Raw genomic sequence first — 26,065 nt, 5'->3', positions numbered from 1 at the left:
CTTGCACCCCTTGTTGATTCGCGCGGCACTATCACAGCACAGGCCTGCATTGACATTTTAAGCCCCTTGTTGCTTCCCACTGTTGAAGAGCATTTCGGTGATGGTGATAGCATCTTTCAACGCGATCGAGCACCTGTTAATAATGAACGGCCTGTGGCTGGGTGGTTACACGACAATAACATCCCTGTAATGGACTGGCCTGCACAGAGTCCTGACCTGAATCCTATAGAACACCTTTGGGATGTTTTGGAACACCGACTTCGTGCCAGGCCTCACCGACCGACATCGATACCTCTCCTCAACTAATCTCTCCGTGAAGAATGGGCTGCCATTCGCCAAGAAACCTTCCAGCACCTGATTTAACGTATGCATGCGAGAGTGGAATTTGTCATCAAGGCTAAGCGTGGGCCAACACCATACTGAATTCCAGCATGACTGATAGAGGGCGCCACGAACTTGTAAGTCGCTTTCAGCCAGGTTTCCGGATACTTTTGATCACATAGTGTACATACCACGGAAATAGTACTTCTGGAATAAAGAATGAAGTGGAGATATATCGACATCTCATTTAAATCTCATTCCCGCATTCACTTTTCAACAGCTTCATTGCAGAAGTGAACTGGGGTACTTCAGACTCACATTGCTTGGCTAGTAGTCATACAACACTTCTTTCCGTAAGTGGCAGAGCGCGTCAGGCCTTCGCAGTGACCTTCCTGACCGAACTATGTACACAACGAGCGTTGTCTCATTCAAAACTGAAGACAACACAGCCCTCCCCTTAAGAGTACTGAAATTAAAGTTTTACTTTTTACAGCAAGTGAGATGCTGAAAGACGATTTAAAGTTCCGTGGTTAACTTCATATCCATTGCTACAAATCAAAGAAATATGCCGTCGCCACAAAGCAGCTTTGAATATTCTGAACAATATCCTCCAGCAAAAGTATCCTATAACCTGTTATTTTCATTTCAAGAACTGAAGCAAGGAAGTGGTTGGGATTGCTATAGAAAATCAAGTATTTAAATATTTAGATTCCTAAAAATAGAGTCGTAGCAGCTTGAACTATTATATGTCAGTCATGGAAAAAGATCGCTATGTAGAATCCACAGTTCAGTTGGAACTGCTCTCTGATTTAAGGTTAGAGTGTTATTCTATTTCTTATACCCACCTTTTTATCGGGAAAAGTGAGTGGGCAAGAACAATAATCTTTATTGCAATTGCAAGGGAGACATTATTTCTTATGTCATACGTATTCTCTTTTCTGGTATTTGAAGGAGCACCCACAGAAAAATTTTCGAAACAGAAAAATTGTAAGATATTTTCTCACTTCCGTACATGGGTGATAGAAATGTGTCAAGGGCGCGTAACAGCAGCCTGCACGGTCTACGTAATTCATTAGACGATTAGCGTTAAACATTCTAACATTGTAAGTTAAACATTGAACTTCAAATTCATAGTCAGTACCTCATTTGCTGTATATGATTTCGAGCGTCATCACTGCAACTTTCTGAACGCAAAGTAGCTACGCCTGGAAGAAATCAACTTTTTTAACACGCCATTTACGTAGCTAGCAGTAGCTGTTCCTAAGATATTTCAGTTTTCCATCAAATCAAAAATTAAATTTTTTTGTATCCTGATTGCTTTCAAGCAATTAAATTTTTGTAGAACAATTAGATCCCACGTTGATCAGTCTATACCCCTTTTGTTCTTTTCTAACTCATCGACTGGCTCTGCTATTTCGGACAAAAAAGCCACCTCATAATTTACCGTCAGAACACAAAGTTTTTCTTTATTACACTGATTATCTTAAAGTTATTAATTTTTTTTTCAAAGCTAGACCTCACGATAATTTATTTCATAGCCTGTTTGTTCATTTACCACTCTGCGTTTGACTGTGGAAATTCGGATTGAATCACTTGTGTTATTTCTCTCCGCTCAGTCAATTGGCCAAACAGAAGGACAGCCCCCAGATCTTTGGACTACGATAGGCTTTTCTTTTGGTTTTGTAAAACTGATCTATGAGTCACAGAACCAGAGGGAGGAACACGTCCTCATAGTTCCACTTCCACATCTAAAGTTAGCAAGCCACTTTATGACGTGTGGCAGACCTTCTGGGAACGCTGTCACTTCCCTGATTCACTGTTCCGTTGGTGAATGGAGAAGGGAAAGAATAACTGTCGACATGCCTTATGAACGGGAATTCGTTTATTTTTTCCATCATACGAGATGTCTGTTGTAAGCGTAGTACGTTGCTTGATTCTTCTTCGAACGTACGCCCCGTCATTTCTATATATGCCATTTTCAAATCCGCCTGACTTCGGAAATTAGCTGTGATGTAAGGTTCTTTCGTAGAACTATTGGGTATCCTTTACAAGCCGAATTTTTATGTTCATTTATTTACTTGCAGGTAACTACAATGGCGCCCATAATTCTGTACAATTTCGATCCCAGTCCACCCTGCTTCCTGGTGCGGGTCATAGCTGACATACTTGGAGTGGAACTCAAGAAAATTCCAATAAAAGACATCACCAAAGAGATGGCTGCTCCTGAGATGACAAAGGTAACGTAAGCGTACCAACTTCAGCAACACTTAATTGTTCCATTGACAGCGTCTGAGATACTACCTGTTCATTATACAACTGTGTGTAGTGACACGAAAAGACGAAAAACAATAGAATACAGGACAGCAATCAGTAACAGTATTCTATATGAAGTGTTGCTGTGTTTTACGAACGATACTGCGTGACTACTCTGTCCTTGCACGTAAATAATCCTATAGTCCTATAAATTCACACTGCCGCACACACCAACTCTTCAGAGCTAGTTATAAAATGAAACATACCGCAAAATAGGACTTATATTCGCAGTAAGTGAAAGTAATGAAACATTTAATTGTTGTGAAACTGATGAAAATTTCGTATATGTAAGTGAATAAGCTAATTTTAATGTATGAATGAGTAGCACAGGGTAATTTAGGGCCATACTTACGTTGATGATAAGGTATCTTGCACTGAGTACTTTAATTAAATGAAGTAATGTTCAGAAATGAATATTAATTTTACATTTCATAGCGATAACTGAAGCTGATAGAAACTGTTGAACGCGATCTTAACACAATTAGTCATTAGTATTAAGTATATTGAAATATCTGACGCACACTTATTCATGAATCCTCTTCCATGCGATCCCAAAGTAACTCCATAAATTGTATTATGCGAACACCTATGGCGTCAACGATCCATTTCGTTCCACGTTGCTATGTGTGGAGGGAAATATCTTCCAGTTACGACATTTCCTGTGAAACTTTCCTTTATACACACATTTGGTATCCCAGCCACTACGTACTGCTTCCTTCCCCCCTCCCCCATGAACCATGGACTTAGTCGTCGGTGGGGTGGCTTTCATGCCTCAGTGATGCAGATAGTCATACAGTAGCTGCAACCACATCGGAGGGGTATCTGTTGAGAGTTGTGAGGTCAGATAACTTCATGGTTCGTGAGGGGGGGGGGGGGGTTGCAACAGACTTTTCAATAGATGTAGGGGCAGTCTGGGTGATTGACTGATCTGGCCATATCACATCAGCTAAAATGGCCTTGCTGTGATGGGACTTAAGAACGGCTGAAAGCAAGGGAAACTACTGCCATAATTTTTCCCAAGGGTATGCAACTCTGCTGTACGCTTAAATGACGATGGTATCCTCTTTGTTAAAATATTCCGAAGGTGAGATATCCCCCAATCGGATCTCCGGGCGGGGACTACTCAGGAGAACGTCGTCGCGATGAGAAAAAAAAACTGACATTCTACGGATCGGAGTGAGGAAACGTAGATCCCTTAATCGGGCAAGTAGGTTAGAAAATTTAAAAACGCGAAGGGATAGGCTGAAGTTAGTTGTACTGGGTACCAGTGAAGTTCGAAGTTCGGTGGCAGGAACATATGGTCAGGTGAATACAGGTTTATAAATACAAAATCAGAGCGGGATAATGGTGTGGGTTTAACGACGAATAAGAAAACTGGAATGCGGTAAAGTTACTATGGACAGCGTAGTGAACGCATTATCGTAGCCAAGGTAGACACGAAGCGCACGCATACCACAGAAGAACAAGTTTACATACCTACCAACTCCGCAGATGATGAAGATTTTCAAGAAATGTGTCACGAGATAACAGAAATTATTCAGATGGTTAAAAGAGACGAAAATTTAATTGCGCTGGTGGACGGGAATTCGATAGTAGGTAAAGGAAGAGATGGAAAAATAGTAGATGACTATCGAACGAGGGAGCGGAAAGAAAGAGGAAGCCACCTGATAGAATTTTGCACAGAGCATAATTTAATTATTATCGCTAACACTTGGTTTAAGAATCGTAAAAGAAGGCTGTACACCTAGAAGAAACCTGGAGACACCAGAAGTTTTCAGATCGATTCTATAATGTTACGACAGAGATTTAGGAAACAGATTTTAAATTGTGGGACATTTCCAGTGGCAGATGTGAGATTGACAGCAATTTATTGGCTATGAACTGAAAATATAAACTGAAGAAATTGGAAAAAGGTAGAAGATTAAGGTAGAAAATTAAGGACGTTGGCTCTGGCTCAGTTGAAACAACCAGAATTGTTGAGAGTTTCAGAGGGAGCATTAGGCAACAGTTGACTAGAACAGGGGAAAGGAGAACCAATAGAAGATGAATGATTGTCTTTAAGAGATCAGATAGTACAGGCAGCAGAAGCCTAATAGGGAAAAAAAGAAGCCCTAGTAGAAATCCTTGGATAACACAAGAGATACTGAATTTAATTGATGAAAAGAGAAAATTTAAAAATTAAGCAGGCGAAGTGGAATATAAATATTTTAAAAATTAAACTGACAGTAAGTGCAAAATGGCTAAGCACGAGTGTCTGGAGGACAAATGTATGGACTGAAAAACATATTTAAATAGGGAAAGATGGACACAGTCTACAGGAATATTAATGTGGACTTTGGGGGGAAAACAGCTGTATGAATATCAAAATCTCAGACGGAAAACCAGTCCTAAGCAAAGAAGCGAAAGCTGAATGGTGGAAGGAGTTTACAGACGGTCTGTACAAGGGAATCGTTCTTGAAAGCAATGCTATAGATACGGAAATGGATATAAATGAAGATGAGATGGGAGATAGTATAATACAAGAAGAATTTGAGTTAGCTCTGAAAGATCTAAGTCGAAACAAGATCCCAGGAGCGGACGATATTTCGTCAGAATTACTGATAGCCTTGGGAGAGCCAGACATGGCACATCTTGTGAGCAAGATGTATGAGACTGGCGAAATACCCTCAGACTTGAAGAAGAATGTAACAATTCTAATTCCTGAGAAAGCAACTTCTGACAGGTATAAAAATTATCGAACTGTAACTTAATAAATCACGGCTGCAAAATAAGAACACGAATTCTATATAGAAGAATAGAAAAACTGGTAGAAGGCGACCTCGGGAAAGATCAGTTCGGATTCCGGAAAAATGTAGGAACACGCTAGGCGTAGTGACCCCCCCCCACTTATCTTAGAAGATGCTTTAAGGAGGACAAATCTATGTTTATAACATTTGTAGACTTAGAGAAAGCTGGAATACTCTCTTTGCATTTATGAAGGTAGCAGGAGAAAAATACAGGGAGTGAAAGGCTATTTACAACTTGTACAGAAAACAGATTACATTTACAAGACTCGAGGGGCATGAAAGGGAGGCAGTGGTTGAGAAGTGATTGAGACAGTGTTGTAGCCTATCCATGAAGCTGTTCGATGTGTATATTGAACAAGCAGGAAACTTCAGGAGAAGAAATAAAAACTTCAAGGCTTCCCAGTGATATCGTAATTCTATCAGACACAGGAAAAGACTTGGAAGAGCAGTTGAACGGGTTGGACAGTGTCTTGAAAGGAGGATATAAAATGTTCGTCAACCAAAGCAAAACAAGGATAATGGCATGTAGTAGAATAAATCAAGTGATGGTAAGGAAATTATATCAGGAGACACTTCAAGTAGTAAATAGGTTTTGCTATTTGGACAGCAAAATAACTGATGATGGAAGAAGCAGAGGGGTTGTAAAATGTAGGCTGCTAATGCCAGACAATCATTTCTGAAGATGAGAAATTGTTTACATCGAAGATAGATTTAAGTGTGAGGAAGTTCTTTCTGTACGTATTTTGGCCTCGAGTATAGCCATGTATGGAAGTGAAATATGGACGATAAACAGTTTAGACAAGAAGAGAATAGAACCTTTCGAAATGTGGTGTTACAGAAGAACGCTGAAGATTAGGTGGGTAAATCACGTAGCAAATGAGGAGATACTGAATAGAACTGGGGGGCAAGAAATTTGTCGCACAGCTTGGCCAAAACAAGGGATCGTTAGACAGGACACATTATGAGACGTAAAGGGATTACCCATTTGGTACTGGAGGGAAGTGTGGGGGTTAACAGCAGTAGAAGGTGACCAAGAGATGAATACAGTAAGAAGATTCAGAAAGATGTGGGTTGCAGTAGTTATTCTTAAATGGAGAGGCTCGCACAAGAGAGTAGAATGAAGAGCTGCATAAAACCAGTCTGTCGACTAAAGACAACAACAACAACGGCATACTACTGCACCATTCACCGAATGCATGCTTGCAAGTTGTTGTAACAAGTAATACGCCATTTTCGCCAACCAATCATGAACTATGAACAGTTGTAAACTTCATCTTGGACGTTGTTTCTCAGGATAGTGCCTCCAACGTCCATGGGACTGGAATTTGTGTGTAATGCAAGCAGACAGTTTACAGACAGATAATTGACTCACAGTACTCTTCGAAAACGTAATACCACCTGAAATATTAATGTCCACCTGTTGATTCTTTATCTCTGAACACCCAGTTTAAGATTCTCTACTGTGTGTATAATTTTAACAATGTATGTAATGTCTGTTGCAGTTTTGGTGTCCTCTTCGATATTTAAATCTTTTAATAGAGTCAGATACGAAACTTCTGTACAGCATGTTGGTCCGGAAGCATAAGGCCATTATTATTTATTATTTCAGAAAAATCCGCAGCGTACGGTTCCAACGTTGGATGACAACGGGTTGTACCTTGCAGAGAGGTAAGTACAGAGTACTTTAAAAACTAATTAACTCTTTCAGTAATAAGTTGATACAGCAGTATCAGTAGCAAAATGGATTTCTACGCCGTATCTGTAAGGTACGCCTATGAATTTAACTTGGCACTGTTGTAATTACTACTGGCTGTCTGGTGATTGTTATTAAGTGTTTATACTTCACATTAAGAAGTATTGTTTGTACATCGAACTCTTTACATTGTTCTGCTGCAACTTTGTAAATATCTACATCTACAGCATACTGCACAAGCCACCTAACGGTGTGCGGCGAAAGGTAGTTTCGGTACCACTATATCATCGCTCCAACCCCGTTCCACTCGCGAATAGTGCGTGCGAAGAATGATTGTCGGTAAGCCTCTGTATTGGCTCTAATTTCTCGAATTCTCTCCTCGTAGTCAATACGCGAGATGTATGTGGGGGGGGGGGGGGGGGGGGCGACTAATATGTTGTCGTTCTCCTCCTGAGAAGTGTTCTCCCGAAATTTCAATAGTAAATCTCTCCGTGATGCACAACGCCTCTCTTGTAACGTCTGCCAGTGGAGTTTGTTTAGCATCTCCGTGACGCTCTCCCGCCAGCCAAACGATCCCGCTCTTCGATCCCGCTCTTCGTTGGACCTTCTCTATCTCCTCTATCAGTCCTACCTGATAGGGGCCTCAGACAGACGAACAGTACTCAAGAATCGAGCGAACAAGAGCCTTACAAACCACTTCTTTCGTGGATGAGCTACATTTCCTCTAAGATTCTTCCGATGAATCTGAGTCTGGTGTCTGCTTTTCCCACTGTCTTTTTTATGTGGTCATTCCAGTTAAGGTCGCACTGAATAGTTACGCTTATATATTTTACGGCAGACACTGTCTCCGGCTGTTTGTCATCAACAGTGTAGCTGTACAGTAGTGGATTTCTTTTCCTATGTACGCGCAATGTGTTACATTTATTTACGTTCAGGGTCAACTGCCAGAGCCTGCACCAATTATCAGTTCTCTGCAGGTCTTCTGCGAATTCTTACTATCTTCTGGCGTTGCTAATTTGGTATAGACAACTGCATCATGTGCGAATAGCCTTAAAGAGCATCCGACACGCTCTACTAGATCATTATATATTAAACACCAACGTCTTATCATACTTTCCTGTGGTACTCTGGATATTGCCTTCACATCTGTCGATTTTGTTCCGTTAAGAGCGACGTGCTGAGTTCTATCTGCAAGAATGTCTTGAATCCAATCGCAAGTCTGCTCCGATACTCCTTAACCTCGTCTTTTTTTTCATTAAACGGAAATGCGAGACGATGTCAAATGCCCTACTGAAATCAAGGAACACGGCATCAACCTGTGCGCCGTTGTTCACTGCGCTGTGGATCTCATGGAGGAACAGAGCGAGTTAGGTTCGCGGGATCTCTGTTTGAGCAATCCGTTTTGTTTTTATAGAGGAGATGTTCATTTTGCAAAAACGTCATAATTCGTGAGCATAAAACATGTTGGATAACTCTACAACAGACAAAAACATAAGTCTATAATTGTGTGGATATGTCTTACGGCCTTTCTTAAAAACGGGAATGACCTCCCTTTTTTTCCATTCGTCAAGAACCTTTCGTTGCTCAAGCGATCAACGATAAATCACTGCTAGAAGGGGTCAAAGATCTTTCGCATAATCTTTATAGAGTCTTATAGGTATCTCATCTGGTCCTGAAGCTACTAAGCGATTGTAGCTGCTTTTCAATTCCGCCATCGATTATCTCTATATCTGTCATTTCGACGTTCGTACGACAATTGAAAGGGCATACGGTGTCACGGTCAGCTGCCACTTTTGTAACTACTGTTGACTGTATGGTCTCTGCTGCCCATAGCCAAACTAAACAACTAAAAGAAGGTGCTTCTACAATCAGTTGTGAGTCTCATCATACAACCAAGAAAATAAAAAATGCAGTACATATACCGTTATACGCGTAAAAAAGTAATCTTTACCGCACGTAGAAAAACCTTCTGATATCTTCCAGCGAACGCTCTTTTGCTATCGATCGAAACAGTGCTATAATTTGGTTGTGCTGGCCAGTGACATGCGATACAGACAGCTCTGCACTGCGTCCGTAACGCTAGTAGTAAAGTACTACGATTCCACGCGGAGCATAAACTTCTCGAAGCCGAAGTTAGGCAAAAGGATATGTGGACCCACAAGTGGCCTGCTTATTGCCATCGTTAGATTGCCAAGGCAACATAATGATCCTGGTTAGGGCTGCGCACGGTGCGCGTTTAACAGCCGGGGCCGTGCTTAGAGTGCTGACCCGCCAGCAGCGCCTCTAACTAGACGTCCCGTCCCCCGGGGCTGGCAGGCTGAGTGCAGCAGACAGGAACGTTCTATCAGACCGCGAACCCGTCCGCCCACTAGCCCGTTTGAGCTGTCTGTGCGCTCTGCTTGCCTGTGCTGCAGCGGAACTTCCACCTGTCTTCAAGCATCCTAAAAACATGATTTTGACGTTTGTATACAATGTCATTGCTTGTACATGTCAACGAACTGTTAGATTATCACGATAAACGACTCCACCCCACCAAAATTCAACATCTTTAAATGTGTCATCGTATCATTGATTTGCACTGTTTGCAAGTTAAGATGGTTGGTTGTTTTTGGGGAAGGAGACCAGACAGCGAGGTCATCTGTCTCATCGGAGTAGGGAAGGGCGGAAAAGGAAATCGGCCGTGCCCTTTGAAAGGAACTATCCCGCCATTTGCTTGGAGCGATTTAGGGAAATCACGGAAAACCTAAATCGAGATGGCCGGACGCGGGATTGAACCGTCGTCCTCCCGAATGGGAGTCCAGTGTCTAACCATTGCGCCACCTCGCTCGGTTTGGAAGTTAAGAATCCACTAGGATAAAAGGCACTAAGTAATTCTTGTAGATGTCTCTTCAAATCATAAAAGATATACTTTTGTGGGTACTCTATATGGTTCAAAGTTAGAGGCAATATTTAAAGTTATATGTCTCAAGATAGCCAATGCCTCAAAGACATCACACACTCAACTGAATCTTTGCTGTGAATGCAGGTTTATATTAAACTCAAGTGCATGCGCCACGTGACAACCAATGTCCGAACACCTATGGACATTAATGTGAATTCTGTCCACTCTTTGCCTTTATGACCGCTGGAGGCGTTCCTTTCACGTATTTAAAGTGTATGGAGGAATGGTGGCCCATTCTTCCTTCACAGACAAAACCTGATGTTGGGTCTTGCCCAATCGTCTCGTAAAGGGTGAATAAGGGAAGCTGCGTTCTCGGTTCAAAACTGGCTCTGAGCACTATGGGACTCAACATCTGAGGTCATCAGTTCCCTAGAACCTAGAACTACTTAAACCTAACTAACCTAAGGACATCACACACTTCCATGAGTGCGCAGCTCGTGGTCGTGCGGTAGTGTTCTCGCTTCCCGCGCACGGGTTCCGGGCTTCGATTCCCGGCGGGGTGAGGGATTTTCTCTGCCTCGTGATGACTGGCAGTTGTGTGATGTCCTTACGTTAGTTGGGTTTACGTAGTTCTAAGTTCTAGGAGACTGATGACCATAGATATTAAGTCCCATAGTTCTCAGAGTCATTTTTGAACAAATCCATGGCCGAGGCAGGATTCGAACCTGCGACCATAACAGCAGCGCGGTTCCAGACTAAGCGCCTAAAACCGCTCGGCCGCAGCGGCAGGCCAATTCAAGCAATTTTTTATTGTTATTTGAAACCTTTTCAAAAAGGTAGGCCAGTATCTTCGGCCACAGAAAAAAAACATACAAGAAACATGAAGACATAAAAACAGATGTACATGTAGGATAAAAACAGGAGACAGACAAATGAAAAATAAATGAAGTCCATCACGGAAGGCACTGCTTGCACAGGGAAGTTCAGCTCAGTGCACAAACGTAGACAGTCGGTTGAACACGTGAACGTAGGAGCACTGACGAAGAAACACCGTTGCACTAAGATGAAGAGAAACACTAACACAGTGATGACGCACTATAAACACACTGTTGCACGAAAAAAAGGGGTACTGCCACATGTAAATACGGAAGGGTAGGTGGGGGCGGAGAAGGGGGAGAATGCCAGGTGGAGAGAAGATGGGAGGGAGAGGAGTGAAGGTATGGGGAGGGTGGGTGTGGCCGCCTAGGGAGGAGGGGAGGAGAGGGATTGAGCAGGGGGAAGTGGGAGAGAAGGGAAAAAGGGTGCCCTGGAGGAAAAACACAGGAGGAGGAAGGGGTGGATTAAATCTGGTCGGAGGCGTAGATGGATGGGACGAGGGCATCATCCGGAAGGGGAAGTTGGCGGAAGCCACCTGGGGCAAGGGTATGGAGTGTGGTAAGATGGGGAGCAGGTGGGATGCGGGCGTACAGGCACGGCAGCGGATGGGGGTGGGAAAGGATGGGAGAGACAAGCGGGTGAGGGCTTCAAGCAAATGACAATAGTAGTTTTATATCTATAAAGCAGATTGACAATACTTAACTTCAATGTTCAAAGGTGTCCGAAGCGATGGGCTACATGCAACATAAATCAGAGGCCTGGCTGTATACAATGTTCAAACAAGAAATGCATACGGATCACTGAAATCTCATATCGTAGCACTCTCTGCTAAGCCGTTATAATACTAAGCGAATACTCTCCTCTAATGTCCGTGCGAGGCTGGCAGGAGTGGCGCTTATATTCACTTCTTGCAGAGGTTGCTCCTGGCGCGGCGCTTTCCTTGTCAGCTGACTTTTGGCGGCCGTTACCTCACCGCCTTCTCTGGTCTGACGTTCTTCCTCTACGTTCCGGCGCATGTGATTACGCCAGAACACAGAGAAGGTAGTGATGCAGGACGCTGGGGGTCTGTAGCGAAGCTGACATTCTCAATCTGCTCAAAGTTGTTCATTTGCGTTCAGGCCGAAACTTTGGAGGGCCAGTCTATTTCATGAATGTTATGGACCACAAACAATTGCCTCACAAATATTTCTGTAAGACAGAGAGCGCTGTCATGCTGACTCAAACCATCATTGTCTCAGAACTGTTCATCTACTGTGCGGAGTGCACAATGCTGTAAAATGCTTTCATATCCTTCGGCATTTAGCACAATAAGAGGACCCCACCGTAACCACTAAGAACACCCCCATGCATACCACCATTTACGTACTTCACTCTTGGCATTAACTTATACATGATGAGAGGTAGCGTTCTCCAGCCATTTCGCAAAGACAAACCTTTCCGTCGGATTATCGCCGGTTATAACGAAACGCATCACTACAGGTCATTCGTTTCTTATCACTCATCGTCCAGTGACCTCACTTTTTACACTACCTCAAGCGTCGCGTAGCACTGGCTACAGAAATGTACCCTATTATTCTTAACACTCTAACCACAGTCATTGTGGTACTGGTACGACTTTGAAACTAACGAATGATTCCTTCGCTGATTGTGTATGAATTTTCAAAACCGCTTAACGGTTGCTGTCCATCAGTACAGGGGGGTCTGTCTGGTCTTTCGCGTTTCCGCTTCACAGGTACAGCACTCGGGCAGCTTTCAAAGGTTTGAAGAGTCACTGAATGATTTTTTACATAGTTACAATCCAGAAAGTCACTGAGGTCTCCTGACCGAATGTTGTAGTAGTAGTAGTAGTAGTAGTTTCATTTATTCCTAGATCTCTATTGCAAGAACACAGACATGTCTTGCTGTTACAATATAAGAGCAATAACAAGAAACATTTAGATTAGGAAATGGGACGCTTTAAGTAGAAAATGAGTTTTGCTATTTGGGGAGCGAAATAACTGATGATTATTGTCGTCTGATTTTTACAGAGAAGAAGACAGCACCCAGCCACTATTAACACTGCTATTTATTTCACCAAATAGCACAGTAACCGGTTTCGAACTGATAAGTCCATCACCATACGGCTGTTCATAAGATTTGCAAGATGCGCTTTACATAATCTTCAGTTTTCGATTTTTATTCTACCACTGGAGAAAGACAACGGGCGTTCTACGGATCGGAGCGTGGAATTTCAGATCCCTTAATCGGCAGGTACATTTGAAAATTTAAAGAGGGAAATGGATAGGTTGAAGTTAAATATAGTGGGAATTAGTGAAGTTCGGTGGCAGGAGGAACAAGACTTTTGGTCAGGTGAATTCAGCGTTATAAATACAAAATAAAATAGGGGTAATGCAGGAGTCGGTTTAATAATGAATAAAAAAATAGGAGTGCGGATAAACTACTACAAACAGCACAGTGAACGCCTTATTGTGGCCACGATAGGCACGAAGCCCACGTCCACTATAGTAGTACAAGTTTATATGCCAACTAGCTCTGCAGATGATGAAGAAATTGATGAAATGTATGATGAGATAAAAGAAATTATTCATGTAGTGAAGGAAGACGAAAATTTAATAGTCATGGGTGACTGGAATTCGAGAGTAGGAAAACGGAGAGAAGGAAACATAGTAGGTGAATATGGATTGGGGGTAAGAAATGAAAGAGGAAGCCGTAAGGTAGAATTTTGCACAGAGCATAATCATAGCTAACACTTGGTTCAAGAATCATTAAAGAAGGTTGTATACATGGAAGAATCCTGGAGATACTAAAAGGTATCAGATTATATAATGGTAAGACAGAGATTTAGGAACCAGGTTTTAAATTGTTAGACTTTTCCAGTGCCAGATGTGGACTCTGACCACAATCTATTGGTTATTAACTGTAGATTAAACTGAAGAAACTGCAAAAAGGTGGGAATTTGATGAGATGGGACCTGAATAAACTGACTAAACCAGAGGTTGTAGAGACTTTCAGGGAGAGCATAAGGGAACAAATGACAGGAATGGGAGAAAGAAATACAGTAGAAGAAGAATTGGTGGTTCTGAGGGATGAAGTAGCGAAGGCAGCAGACGATCAAGCAGGTAAAAAGACGAGGGCTGGTAGAAATCCTTGGGTAACAGAAGAAATATTGAATTTAATTGATGAAAGGAGAAAATATAAAAATGCAGTAAATGAAGCAGGCAAAAAGGAATACAAACGTCTCAAAAATGAGATTGACAGGAAGTTCAAATCTTCTAAGCAGTAATGGCTAGAGGACAAATGTAAGGATGTAGAGGCTGATCTCACTAGGGGTAAGATATATACTGCCTACAGGAAAATTAAAGGGACCTTTGGAGAAAAGAGAACCGCTTGTATGAAGATCAGCTTGGATTCCACAGAAATGTTGGAACACGTGAGGCAATACTGACCCTACGTCTTACCTTAAAAGAAGGTTTAAGGAAAGGCAAACCTATGTTTCCAGCGTTTGTAGACTTGGAGAAACTTTTGACAATGTTGACTGGAATACTCTCTTTCAAATTCTAAAGGTGGCAAGGGCAAAATACAGAGAGTGAAAGGCTATTTGTAATTTCTACAGAAACCAGATGGCAGTTCTAAGAGTCAAGGGACATGAAAGGGAAGCAGTAGTTGGAAAGGGAGTGAGAGAGCGTTGTAGCCTCTCCCCGATGTTATTCAATCTGTATATTGAGCAAGCAAAAAAGGGAACAAAAGAAAAGTTCGGAGTAGGTATTAAAATCCATGGAGAAGAAATAAAGACTTTGATGTTCGCCTATGACATTGTAATTCTGTCAGAGACAGCAAAGGACGAAGAGCAGTTGAACGGAATGGACAGGGTCTTGAAAGGAGGATACAAGATGAACTTCAACAAAAGCAAAACGAGGATAATGAAATGTAGTCGAATTAAGTCGGGTGATGCTGAGGGAATTAGATTATGAAATGAGACACTTAAAGTAGTTAAGGAGTTTTGCTATTTGGTGAGCAAAATAACTGATGATGGTCGAAGTAGAGAAGATATAAAATGTAGACTGGCAATGGCAAGGAAAGCGTTTCTGAAGAAGAGGAATTTGTTAACATCGAGTGTAGATTTAAGTGTCACGAAGTCGTTTCTGAATGTATTTGTATGGAATGTAGCCATGTATGGAAGTGAAACATGGACGATAAATAGTTTGGACAAGAAGAGAATAGAAGTTTTCGAAATGTGGTGCTACAGAAGAATGCTGAAGATTAGATGGGTAGATCACATAACTAATGAGGGAGTATTGAATAGAATTGGGGAGAGGAGGAGTTTGTGGCACAACTTGACAAGAAGAAGGGACCGGTTGGTAGGGCATGTTCAGAGGCATCAAGGGATCACCAATTTAGTATTGGACGGCAGCGCGGAGTGTAAAAGTCGTAGAGAGAGTCCAAGAGATGAATGCACTAAGCAGATTCAGAAGGATGTAGGTTGCAGTTGGTACTGGGAGATAAAGAAGCTTGCACCGGATAGAGTAGCATGGAGAGCTGCATCAGACCAGTCTCAGGACTGAAGACCACATCAACAACTGAGGCTACATATTATTGGTGTGTTGGTGCCATCGAAAATTCCGCCCGATTTTGTTGCGAATTTGCAGGATTGTATTTTTCAAATACTCCAAAATATATGCAACACTTATGATTTGCACATCACCATATTGTTCAAAACGCCACACACAGACACACCAAAAAGTATCTGCCACATGTGAAGTTGACACAAAGATTGCATTTTTACAAATACAACGGCGCCAGAGTGTAAAGTGTATCTTGCAGATCTTGTGAACAGCCGTCTGATGATGAACTTGTCAGTTCGAAAACTGATTACAGCACTATTTACTTAAATAAATAGCAGTATTAATAGTGGCTGGTTGCTGTCTTCTTCTTTGTAAGAATCAACCTACAATAATTGTAGAGAGCCACGGTCTCACCATGTCAGTTTTATACAAAATACCAGAACTGATGATTGTCGGAGTAGAGAGGATATAAAATGTAGACTGCCAATAGCAAGAAAAGCCTTTCTGGAGAAGAGAAATTTGTTAACATCGAATATAGAATTAAGTGTATGGAAATCTTTTCTGAAATTATTTGTTTGAAGTGTAGCCATGTACGGAAGTGAAACATGGACAATAAACAGTTTAGACAAGAAATGAATTGAAGCTTTTGAAATGGAGTGCTACAGACGAATGCTGAAGATTATATGGGTAGATCACTTAACTAACGAGGAGGTACTGAACAGAATTGGGGAGGAGAATAACTTGTGGCATAACTTGACTAGAAGAAGGGCTCAATTGTTAGAACCCGTTCTGAGGCATTAAGGGATCAGCAATTTAGTACTGGAGAGAAGCGTTCAGAGTAAAAATCGTAGGAGTTCAAGAGATGAATGCGCTAAGCAGATTCAGAAGGATCTAGGTTGCAGTAGTTGTTCACAGATGAAGAGTCTTGCAGAGGACAGAGTAGCATGGAGAGCTGCATCAAACCAGTCTATGGACTTGAGACTACAACAACAATAAGAAATTAATACACATATAGAGACATTTACAGACTTAAAGGTCTACAACGAGAAGAATGTGACAGGTAGTCTTCCTTGGCCTAATGAGCAACCATTTTTGCCTGGAACATTTTAAGGAAACCACGGAAAAGCAGCATCAGGATGGCCTCCCAATGATACCACAACACTCCCCACATCTATGTATACTGACAGGTTCCGTTTAGTCATATTTGGTAGTCGACTGCACGGGGGTATTCCGATACTTCAGGAATTGTAGGAGGCGGTACCCTGGAGATTTCGTGTAGTCAAAATATTGTTGTGTTACAGATTTACGATTAGAAAATAATAAGAAATAAAAAATATGAATACAAGACAGGAGGGTGGTGCAGAAATATTTTCTGCATCCTGCTTAAGGGGAACTTGTACCTGAAGTACAAACTTCTTACGGAACGAAATGAAAAAGAATGCTTATTTGAATATACGACCGGAAACGCATCTTTTTTTCATTCAGATGACAGTAATATCACAGCAATCGTCACACTCTACAAGGGTAGAGACGGTTACCCACCTGCTACAATGGCTTGGCATGTAATGTTTTTCATTAACTAATAGTTCATATTTATTATTTTGTACATTTTGATAAGGCATCTCTGATAATTTAGTAATTTATTTATTTTTTGTCAGTCGAGCCATCGCATCCTACCTCATATCGAAGTACGGGAAAAACGACTCTTTGTACCCAAAAGACGCGTCGAAACGCGTGCTTGTTGACCAGAGGCTGTATTTTGATACTGAACTTTACAAATCATTTGAAGTTGTTTGGGTAAGCATAAAACATTCCTTTTACTCGTTATAATAAAGAATGTTCCAAACTTGAAATTTTAATTGTCATTGATCTCTGAACTGTACGTCAGGCAGTTTTCTTTAGTTTCCTTTCAGTAACTTTGCATTAATCATTGTAGCGTTCCTATTGGAAAGGCTGCAACTGTACAAATACAAAAATTTGTTAGTCTAGAAAAATTACGTATATTTTAGTTAATAACGACTTTTTTAGTTAACTATGCGTTTCAATGAGTCTTTTTGTGTTGAGTTCGGAAGTTCACATTTTCACGTTTTGAACTCAGATCTGCAATGTGTTCTATCTTACAAGGTGTATTCTGGTAATAATTTTTTTAATTCCTTTGGTTTGCCTTTATGTTAAAATATTTATTCATAATTGTTTTTTGATCCTTCTTTGTTTATTAAATAATTGTTAATGAGCCAATTTTGAGCTTCAACCTATTTTCATTGGAATGAAAATGAGGTAGAAAAGTAAGAGAAATGATAATAAAATAGCGAGTGCTCTTATTGAAAATACGTCGATTTGCTAGTGTGCACACACCCCATATCACAACTAGCTCAGGTAAATTTCCTCAGTCATTTATTCAGGAAATAAATTCTCTAAACGAGGCCGCGAGCATTGCGGATTTTTGTGTATAATGCCGCCTAGCTCGTTTAGCATGCTCGAAAGACTTTGTGTTACGAGTTTTAAGTTTTGATCAGCAGCAGAAACAGTGTAAAGAATTAAAATGTATTATGTGATCCTGACGTCTATATTCAAAAAAGACAATTTCCTCAGTGCGTGAGTACTACTTAGAGTGTGATGGGAGATTTAAAACCTGTGATGCACTGGCTGAAGACAGCTGCTGCCTGTGAGGCATCAAACTTGCTCAGACGAACAGTGGACATTGGTATCTAATCCTTATGGGAAAAGTCACCCATGTAGTTAGTCATACAGGATTGCTCGTCTTCCACAGAAACAATTTCACAGTCGCTGCCTGGAGTCGGACTGTATGCTGGCAAGGCAGTGCAATGTGTTTTAGCTGTCACCCACTTTTCGGTCCGTCAGCGACAAAGGCCGGCAGGCAGGCAACGCACCGATCTATTTCTTTGTCATTACAGATGTTGTTGCATCTCAGTTGCAGAAAACTGATGACTTCGTCAGGAACATTTTTACATCGCTTCTGGAACAGTATTTGTCGATATTTGTAATAAGCTTTACATTCATACTAATGATGCCTTGGCCCTATCGGTATAGACACCAAAGGAGGTGTCGCATGGTATTTTATTTCTTTCAGGAAAAGAATTTATATGATCAACTCCAGTGGTATCTGTTGGACTAAGAGAAGAGTCCTACAAATGTGTTTTCATGCTGACATGTAACTATGCTATTAATACTGCTACAGTTAATCCAGCTGTATCGTACAATTCATCCACCTGTAAAAAGAAAATTTGCATGGTTCAAGGCGAAATTAATTTCTTTCTTCATATTCGTTCATAAATCTCTGATGCACTGAGCTACCGAGTTGTTCGAAAGTGGGATCTTATCTATTCCTTTTGCCGATTTCACCTAACGTACATTGTAACATCTCCGTAGCTTAAGGTTTAATAAGATTTTCCGCAATCGAGTAGGCTTCACCAAGTTCAATTATCTGATAGCTGACTAAGTAGTCTTGGGTGCTTTCTTGTTAGCTGTTTTCGTGGTTTGAATCATGTACGTTTCTAATTTCTAAAGTTCGTCATGCCTTCGACTGCAACATTCAGTATGTTTTTTCTCGAAGTTCTCCATCAACAGACTCTAGATAGCAATCCACATAATCTTGAGCTATAAGCTACTTACGAAAACTGTCCTGCAGATATCACTGACGATTATCATTATAGTTCTTGAATCAAAGGCAAAAAAGCTTCCATCGTAATTTCTAACTTTTTTAGTAACTGCTCCAAATTGGTTACTTTTAGGATCACTGACATACCTATTCTTTTGAGGTGATTTTATTGGTATCACTCTCATTACTACCACAATTATCTTTAGCAAAATAGCTAGTTATTGAGTCCGAAACAGAAGGAGACAAGTTCGGCACAAGAGCGCTTCAGAGTGTCTTTTTCAATCCACCTTCCCATCTTGTGAAAAAAATATCGAAAACTATTTGAAAACAAGAAATACAGTGGTAGGTAGCTTATTTTAATAATATTATTAACAGCGGACAATAAACCTCAAAAATCATTTTTATACAATTTTCTTACAGGACGAAACCAGTGGTGGGGGAAAGACAATGACCTTCCTATCTTTTTTTGAAGTGTACAAAGTTATGCTGTCTGGTCTCTGATAAATACTTATTCGCTGTCCAGGTCGCATTTGTAACGACTATACAATTTAGTTAGTGAAGCTGAGGGTTAGATACAGTCTACTTTTAATTTCGCATCCAGTCAAGGACAAACACACACACACACTCACACACACATAAACCGGAACTGTCACTATCACACTCTGAATGAGGATAGCAAAAGTGAGACGGTATGTTATTTGCTGTGAACTGTTTCATATGATTTTTTTTCTTAGATCTTTGACAGTTAGAGAGAAGATCCTCTGCTGAGTTTCTGTTCTGGCTTCACTTCATTAAAACACACTAGGTAACTGCACGCCACCAAAATTGGAAAAGACGTGGTGATTTATTTTCGTCCCAATTTTTGAACTTTTTCTTTCTTCCCGAGTAACGTTATCAGTGGGGAATTCTGCGTAACACTTTCATTTCTCTCGTTGTCAATTAAAACTTGGCTTCTTTTACCAAAACAATATACAGTTGACGTAATTTAACTAGATTTATGTGCTAATGCAGTTGCCATTGCGATGGAATTCTGATCATAGTCTAGTCTTAAAAACAGAACTGAGAACAAGACAAACCAGTGGTTTAAAAAAAGCTCATTGTCAGTATATTGCTGCAACCTGACATCCGGCCGGAGTGGCCGAGCGGTTCTAGGCACTACAGTCTGGAACCAAGCGACCGCTATGGTTGCAGGTTCGAATGCTGCCTCGGACATTGATGTGTGTGATGTCCTTGGGTTAGTTAGGTTTAAGTAGTTCTAAGTTCTATGGGACTTATGACCTCAGAAGTTAAGTCCCATAGTGCTCATAGCCATTTGAACAATAATTTCGCAGAGACGTTAATTTTTATCATTTTTACCTTCTGGAATGTTATGTAAAAAGGCACCTAATTCTACGGAACGCTTGATTAATCTCCACGGAAACTAGGGTTCGGTGGAACAGTTTTCGAAATGCTGCAATGTGGGATGTATCGTGCACTCAGTTAAGATATCAGCTATAATTTATATATTTTGCTTCACCAAGTTCAGTTTATGAACATTCTAGCTTTTACTATGTTTTTTAATAATTGCAACCCGCCACATACTCATTGCACCTAACGTACTGATTATAATGTTTCGTATGTTGCCTATAGGCTGGAGACTTTTTTGCTGGATTTGTACCTAAGCACGATATGGACAGGTTGATTCTTGGACTAGAAGTACTAAACAGGATGCTAGAGGACAAAGAATGGCTCGCACTGGACCATATCTCGCTTGCAGACTACGCCACAGCTGCGACCGTGGCAGCATTGGAGGTAATGAAATGTTATCCTAGACTGTTCAGTCCAGTACAATGTTCGGAAAAATATATATGGGACGTCCAACTAACTGAATATTTTTTTGCTTTCCTATCGCCAATTCTTTGAACCGATAATCTGACAGCTGTTATTCAGTCTTGATCACTAATAAGATCCAAGTCCATAGTAGCTACTTTAAATCATGCTAGTCCAAATTAAATTACTCGCTCGAATTTTTAATGACTAGTATATTCGTTATGCGTGTTGGTATAGCAATATTTGTCAATTCTGAAATCGAAATAGAACTAAGTGATAATAATTTTTTATACTTTAGTATAATTTTATAATAATAACAAATATTTGCATCTTTTTCAGTATATTCCACATCTTAAACTTGATTTGTCTAAGTATGGAAACATTTCACGATGGCTTCGTCGTGTTGAAAATTCTTTCCCAAGGTATGCAGAATTGAAGAAAATATATAGTGATTCTGTGGTTGCCTTAATGGAAGAACAGAAGAAACAAAAACAAGCACAAAGAAAATGAAACCATCTCTGTATGAATTACTTTTAGAATAATAATTGTCATAAATATTTGTAATAAATTTTCAAATAGATCCATATGTTTTCATTTCTTAAGAACATGTTCTCGGAACCAATATATGCGGCGCGATATGCGCTGGTATTTTGCAAATACTTGAGATAATGTGAATGAAGACATTTTGTTATTCAGTGTAGTTCCTTCTGATTGAAACAGTCTGTGTGGGTAATGCAGTATACTTTAAGTATTGCAGAAAGGTCATCCAAGATTAAATTCTTTTTTGTATTCATCTTGGATTAACGATTCGCAGAAAAACGTTACTTAATGGTAGGATTAGAAAAGAAAGTGCTATATTTGTTTTGTACTGAGGTACTACATTATAAGCGCACAATTAATTTAGCGGAAAAAAGTTCAATTACAATTTTTATGGTCATTTGTCATAACTTTTCGCAACTACTGAATGTCTTCGTTTCTCCATAATCAATATGCTTTGTCCACTCCTTGGAAGTTTGTCTAACAACCCGTAAGTTTTCTGCATTGCAACATAAGAATGGACTATGCTTGCTCAAAAAGAACATAGTTACTAGATGCATTCCTGAACAAAAAAATTAAATATAATGACAGGCTATCCGATAGTTTGTATAATGATTACATACAAGATTCAAATTTAGAGTCGGCAAATTGATAACTGTATACTTATCACAATACAAAAGGTAAGCTGAAAGTACTAAAAACGCGGTATTCACTACGTGAACGAAATTTATCCAGTAATGTTGGTTGATAGTGAAATTAATGATCTATTAATTGGAATACAGAACTAATAATCAGTGTAGTAACAGCAAAAGGTAGACGAAAACGAAGTTACACCGTTAGGTCATTTACACGAATTCTGTCGAAAAGTAGTAGAACGACTCAGGTCACAGGCAAAACATACATGATTTCTTTGTGTAAGTGGTTTCGTGCTTCTTAATTCCAGAATACTGAATAGTAAAAAGGCTTAAATTTTATATGACACGAATATATTAGTCTTTGTCACTACTGGTACGATAGGTTTACCAACAATATAGGAAGAGGATAAGTGACTGAGAGTTCAAGGTTTGACAGTAGAATCACGACAAACAATTTCCAACAAGTGATACACCTCACTAGAAAAATTCAGCTTTAAAAGAAATCTTTAAGTTACTCACAACAATAGTACGAGGTTCACTACAAAAGAAATGCACACTATTTTTTTCTACATGTTTGGAAGTTTTACAATGTGTGGATACACCCTTTAGGAACAATATTTTCATTTTTCCACATAATTCCCATCCCTCTCAACTGCCTTACGCCATCCTGGAACCAGCGCCTGTATACCCGCACGGTAAAATTCTGGACCAACCTGTTGGGGCAACTGTTTTGCAGCGTGCACAAGGGAGTCATCATCTTCAAATCTTGTTGCACGAAGAGTCTTTCAGTTTCCCAAAGAGATGATAGTCACATAGAGCCAAATCAGGACTGTAAGGCGGGTGTTTCAGTGTTGTCCATCCGAGTTTTGTGATTGCTTCCATGGTTTTTTGACTGACATGTGGCCGTGCATTGTCTTGCAGCAGCAATACATCCTGCTTTTGCCAATGTGGTCGAACACGACTCAGTCGAGCTTGAAGTTTCTTCAGTGTCGGTCACATATGCATCAGAATTTATGGTGGTTCCACTTGGCATGATGTCCACAAGCAAGAGTCCTTCGGAAACGAAAAACACCGTAGCCATAAATTTTCCAGCAGGAGGTGTGGTTTTGAATTTTTTGTCTTGGCTGAATTTTCATGCTGCCACTCCATTGATTGCCTCTCCGTCTCTGCTGAAAAATGATGGAGCCATGTTTCATCATCCGCCACAATTCTTCCAAGAAATTCATCTCCACCATTCTCGTTACTGTTCTAAAAGTTCGCTGCATACCGTTTTTCTTGTTTCTTTGTGAGCCACGGTCAACATCCTGGGAACCAACCTGGCACAAATATTTTTTTACGCCCACACTTCCAGTATTCTGCAAACACTTCCTTCCCATATCCCAACGTAGCGTGACAATTCGTTCGCTGTGATGCGTCTGTCTGCAGTCACCAATTCTTTAACTCTCTGCACATTGTCTGAAGTGTGTGCTGTACGAGGCCTGCCGCTGCGACGACAATCCTCAATATTGCTGTGCCCGCTTTCATCACGTAACCTGCTTGCCCACCAAGTAACTGTACTGCGATCGACAGTAGCATCTCCATACACCATTCTCAACCTCTTATGGATGTTTTCCACTGTCTCGTTTTCACAGCACAGGAATTCTATGACAGCAAATTGCTTCTGACGAACGTCAAGTGTAGCAGCCATCTTGAAGACATGCTGTGACGGCGCCACTCACGGAAACAGGTTGAACTAAGTTTGGAAACAAAGGGAAGGATGTATCTACACACTGTAAAACTTTCATACATGCAGAATGAAAACTATATTTTTACAATAATTGTGTCCATTTCTCGTATATTTTAACTCAGAGTTACTTGTCGTACTGAAAGGACTGAACATGGAATATGGATTGAGATAAAGCCATAAGGAAACGAAAGTAATTAGTAATAGCAAAAATATCAGCGATAAACTTAGCATCAAAATTACGGACAAAGTGAAGAGGTTCTGCAATCTCAGACGCAAAGTAACATGTGGCAAAGCAAGAGGAGCATAAAAAGCAGACTAACACTGATGAAGAAGCCATCTTTTGTCAAACAATTCTAGTAGCATCTAACATAGGCCTTAATGTGAGGAAGCTATTTCCAAAAATGTACGTTTGGAGAGCAATGTTGTATGACAGTCGATAACAGATTGTGGGGAAAAAAAAGAATCTAAGATGTTGAGATCCGGTGCTACAGAAAAACTCTGAAAATTAAGTGGACTAATAGGAGATGAGGGTTTTCGCTACTGAATCAGCATATAAAGGAACATATGGAAACGCCAAAAAGAAGACGGGACAGAATGGTAGGACATGCGTTGTCAGAGAACAGCTTCCATGCTATTAGTGGAAACTGTACAGTGTAAACACTGCATATATTCACAAATAATTCAGAACAGTGGGTCGAGCAACTTGCATTTTAGTAATTTTGCGGTCTTCTACACTACTCGTCTCATTACATTTTCGCGTGGGTGTTAAAGATCTTGCTGTCGTGCGCCCACTAAACCTTTTCATCTTCATCATTGAGATAGCGTCGAAGAGCTACTCTGGGCTGAAAAGCTTTTCATAGGAAACAATTTCCAGGCGGGCCGCATCAAACCAGTTAGAAGAGTGGATATGGAAATAATTTGGATACTGAGGCACTAAGGAAAGAAGAGGTAGGTTTGAGGGTCTCTAAGGCTGTAGATGCTGTGATAAAGAAGCCCAAAATAGGCAAAAAAAGCAAATAAGCCAGCTGTTTGCCGACAGTCCGCTGTATACTTCTTATTCGTCAAATGGAAATGCATTATTCTTCTAAAAACATTGACACGACACTTTCATGTGGTTTTTAAAATAAGATTGAGGACTTTCGTACTGTTTTCTATTCATCTGAGCAGCGGAATTAACTATTCGCCTTACTCAAAGTCGTCCATCAGTACTGTTGCAGTGAATCCTGATGCAGTTTGGAACTCCTGTGTGATTACGACCCTCTTCAACTGTCGGCGGTCTCTGTCAGTCAACAGACGTGGTCGGCCTGTACGCTATTGTGCTATGCGTGTCCCTTCACGTTTCCACTTCACTATTACACCGGAAACAGTGGACCTACGGATGTTTAGGAGTCTGGAAATATCGCCTAGAGACGTATGACAACTAATAATCAGCTAACCACGTTTGAAGTCCGTGAGTTCCCCTTTCTGCTCTCTCACGATGTATAATGACTACTGAGGCCGCTGATACGGAGTACCTGGCAGTAGGTGGCAGCACAATGTATCTAATAGGAAAACGTGTGTTTTTGGGGTCCCGGATACTTTTGATCACATAGTGTAGAATGATATTTCTTCCGACAATGGTGGATGGAAATTATTTCCCAAGGGATCGGTTGAAGGCAGTTGAGCAAACGATCGTGTCAGACCTAATATAATACCCGACAGAGGCAACAAATGAGGCTGCTTCCCTGGTATAAAATGTAGTTCACTGGAATGCGTTCTTTGATGTCTTATTGTTTGAGACAGTATATTATGTTGGCACTGACTGAGATTTGGAAAGAGCCAACACAAAATGCTAAAATAGTACTGTCAGTGGATTCTTCTTATTGCGGTTTCTACAGATCGCATGGTACGGAACCTTTCATTGCTGATATAGATCAGAGAATTGAAATACGGTACCACGATCTCTCTATGATCTACATGAGGTGATAGTAAAGTTCCATTTTACATCCTTCCTTGTCAGTATTGTGAGGGAATGGGGACAAGCTGGTTTCTCCGAAGTCATACTTTGTAATTAAGGCTGTCAGTTTACTGCTGCTCCCTCAAGAATTTTTCTCTTAAAGCGTTAAAAACATCATAGGATATAGTACTTTAAGCCATTACACATGCGGAAAGCTTAAGATACATTAATTAACTGGTAAAAGGTCTGAGATTCCTATCAGTGGATATTAAAGTAGGGTGTGTCCATCCTTCGACTTTGACGGCTGGACGCCTGTTGAGAACATTTTCTGAGAAGTGTTTGAATTTTTGATCAGTAAAGGCAACTCATTA

The 26,065-nt window shown here is 40.6% G+C and overlaps 1 protein-coding gene across 1 annotated transcript in view; it reads left to right on the top strand.

Moving 5' to 3' along the window:
- LOC126336888 (glutathione S-transferase 1-1-like) overlaps positions 1-21,440 on the top strand; it is a 28,241-nt gene extending 6,801 nt beyond the window's left edge. Inside the window, exons 2-6 of the mRNA XM_050000998.1 lie at positions 2,406-2,558; positions 7,030-7,088; positions 17,091-17,229; positions 20,681-20,842; positions 21,200-21,440. Of these exons, the coding sequence (XP_049856955.1) occupies positions 2,415-2,558; positions 7,030-7,088; positions 17,091-17,229; positions 20,681-20,842; positions 21,200-21,370 (675 nt within the window). The 5' untranslated portion in view covers positions 2,406-2,414 and the 3' untranslated portion in view covers positions 21,371-21,440. The remainder of the gene's footprint in view (positions 1-2,405; positions 2,559-7,029; positions 7,089-17,090; positions 17,230-20,680; positions 20,843-21,199) is intronic.
- Positions 21,441-26,065: the final 4,625 nt, after the last annotated feature.

Source organism: Schistocerca gregaria, chromosome 2 (genome assembly GCF_023897955.1).
Source record: "Schistocerca gregaria isolate iqSchGreg1 chromosome 2, iqSchGreg1.2, whole genome shotgun sequence".
NCBI lineage: Eukaryota > Metazoa > Arthropoda > Insecta > Orthoptera > Acrididae > Schistocerca > Schistocerca gregaria.
This window is presented reverse-complemented; position numbering and strand designations above follow the sequence as displayed.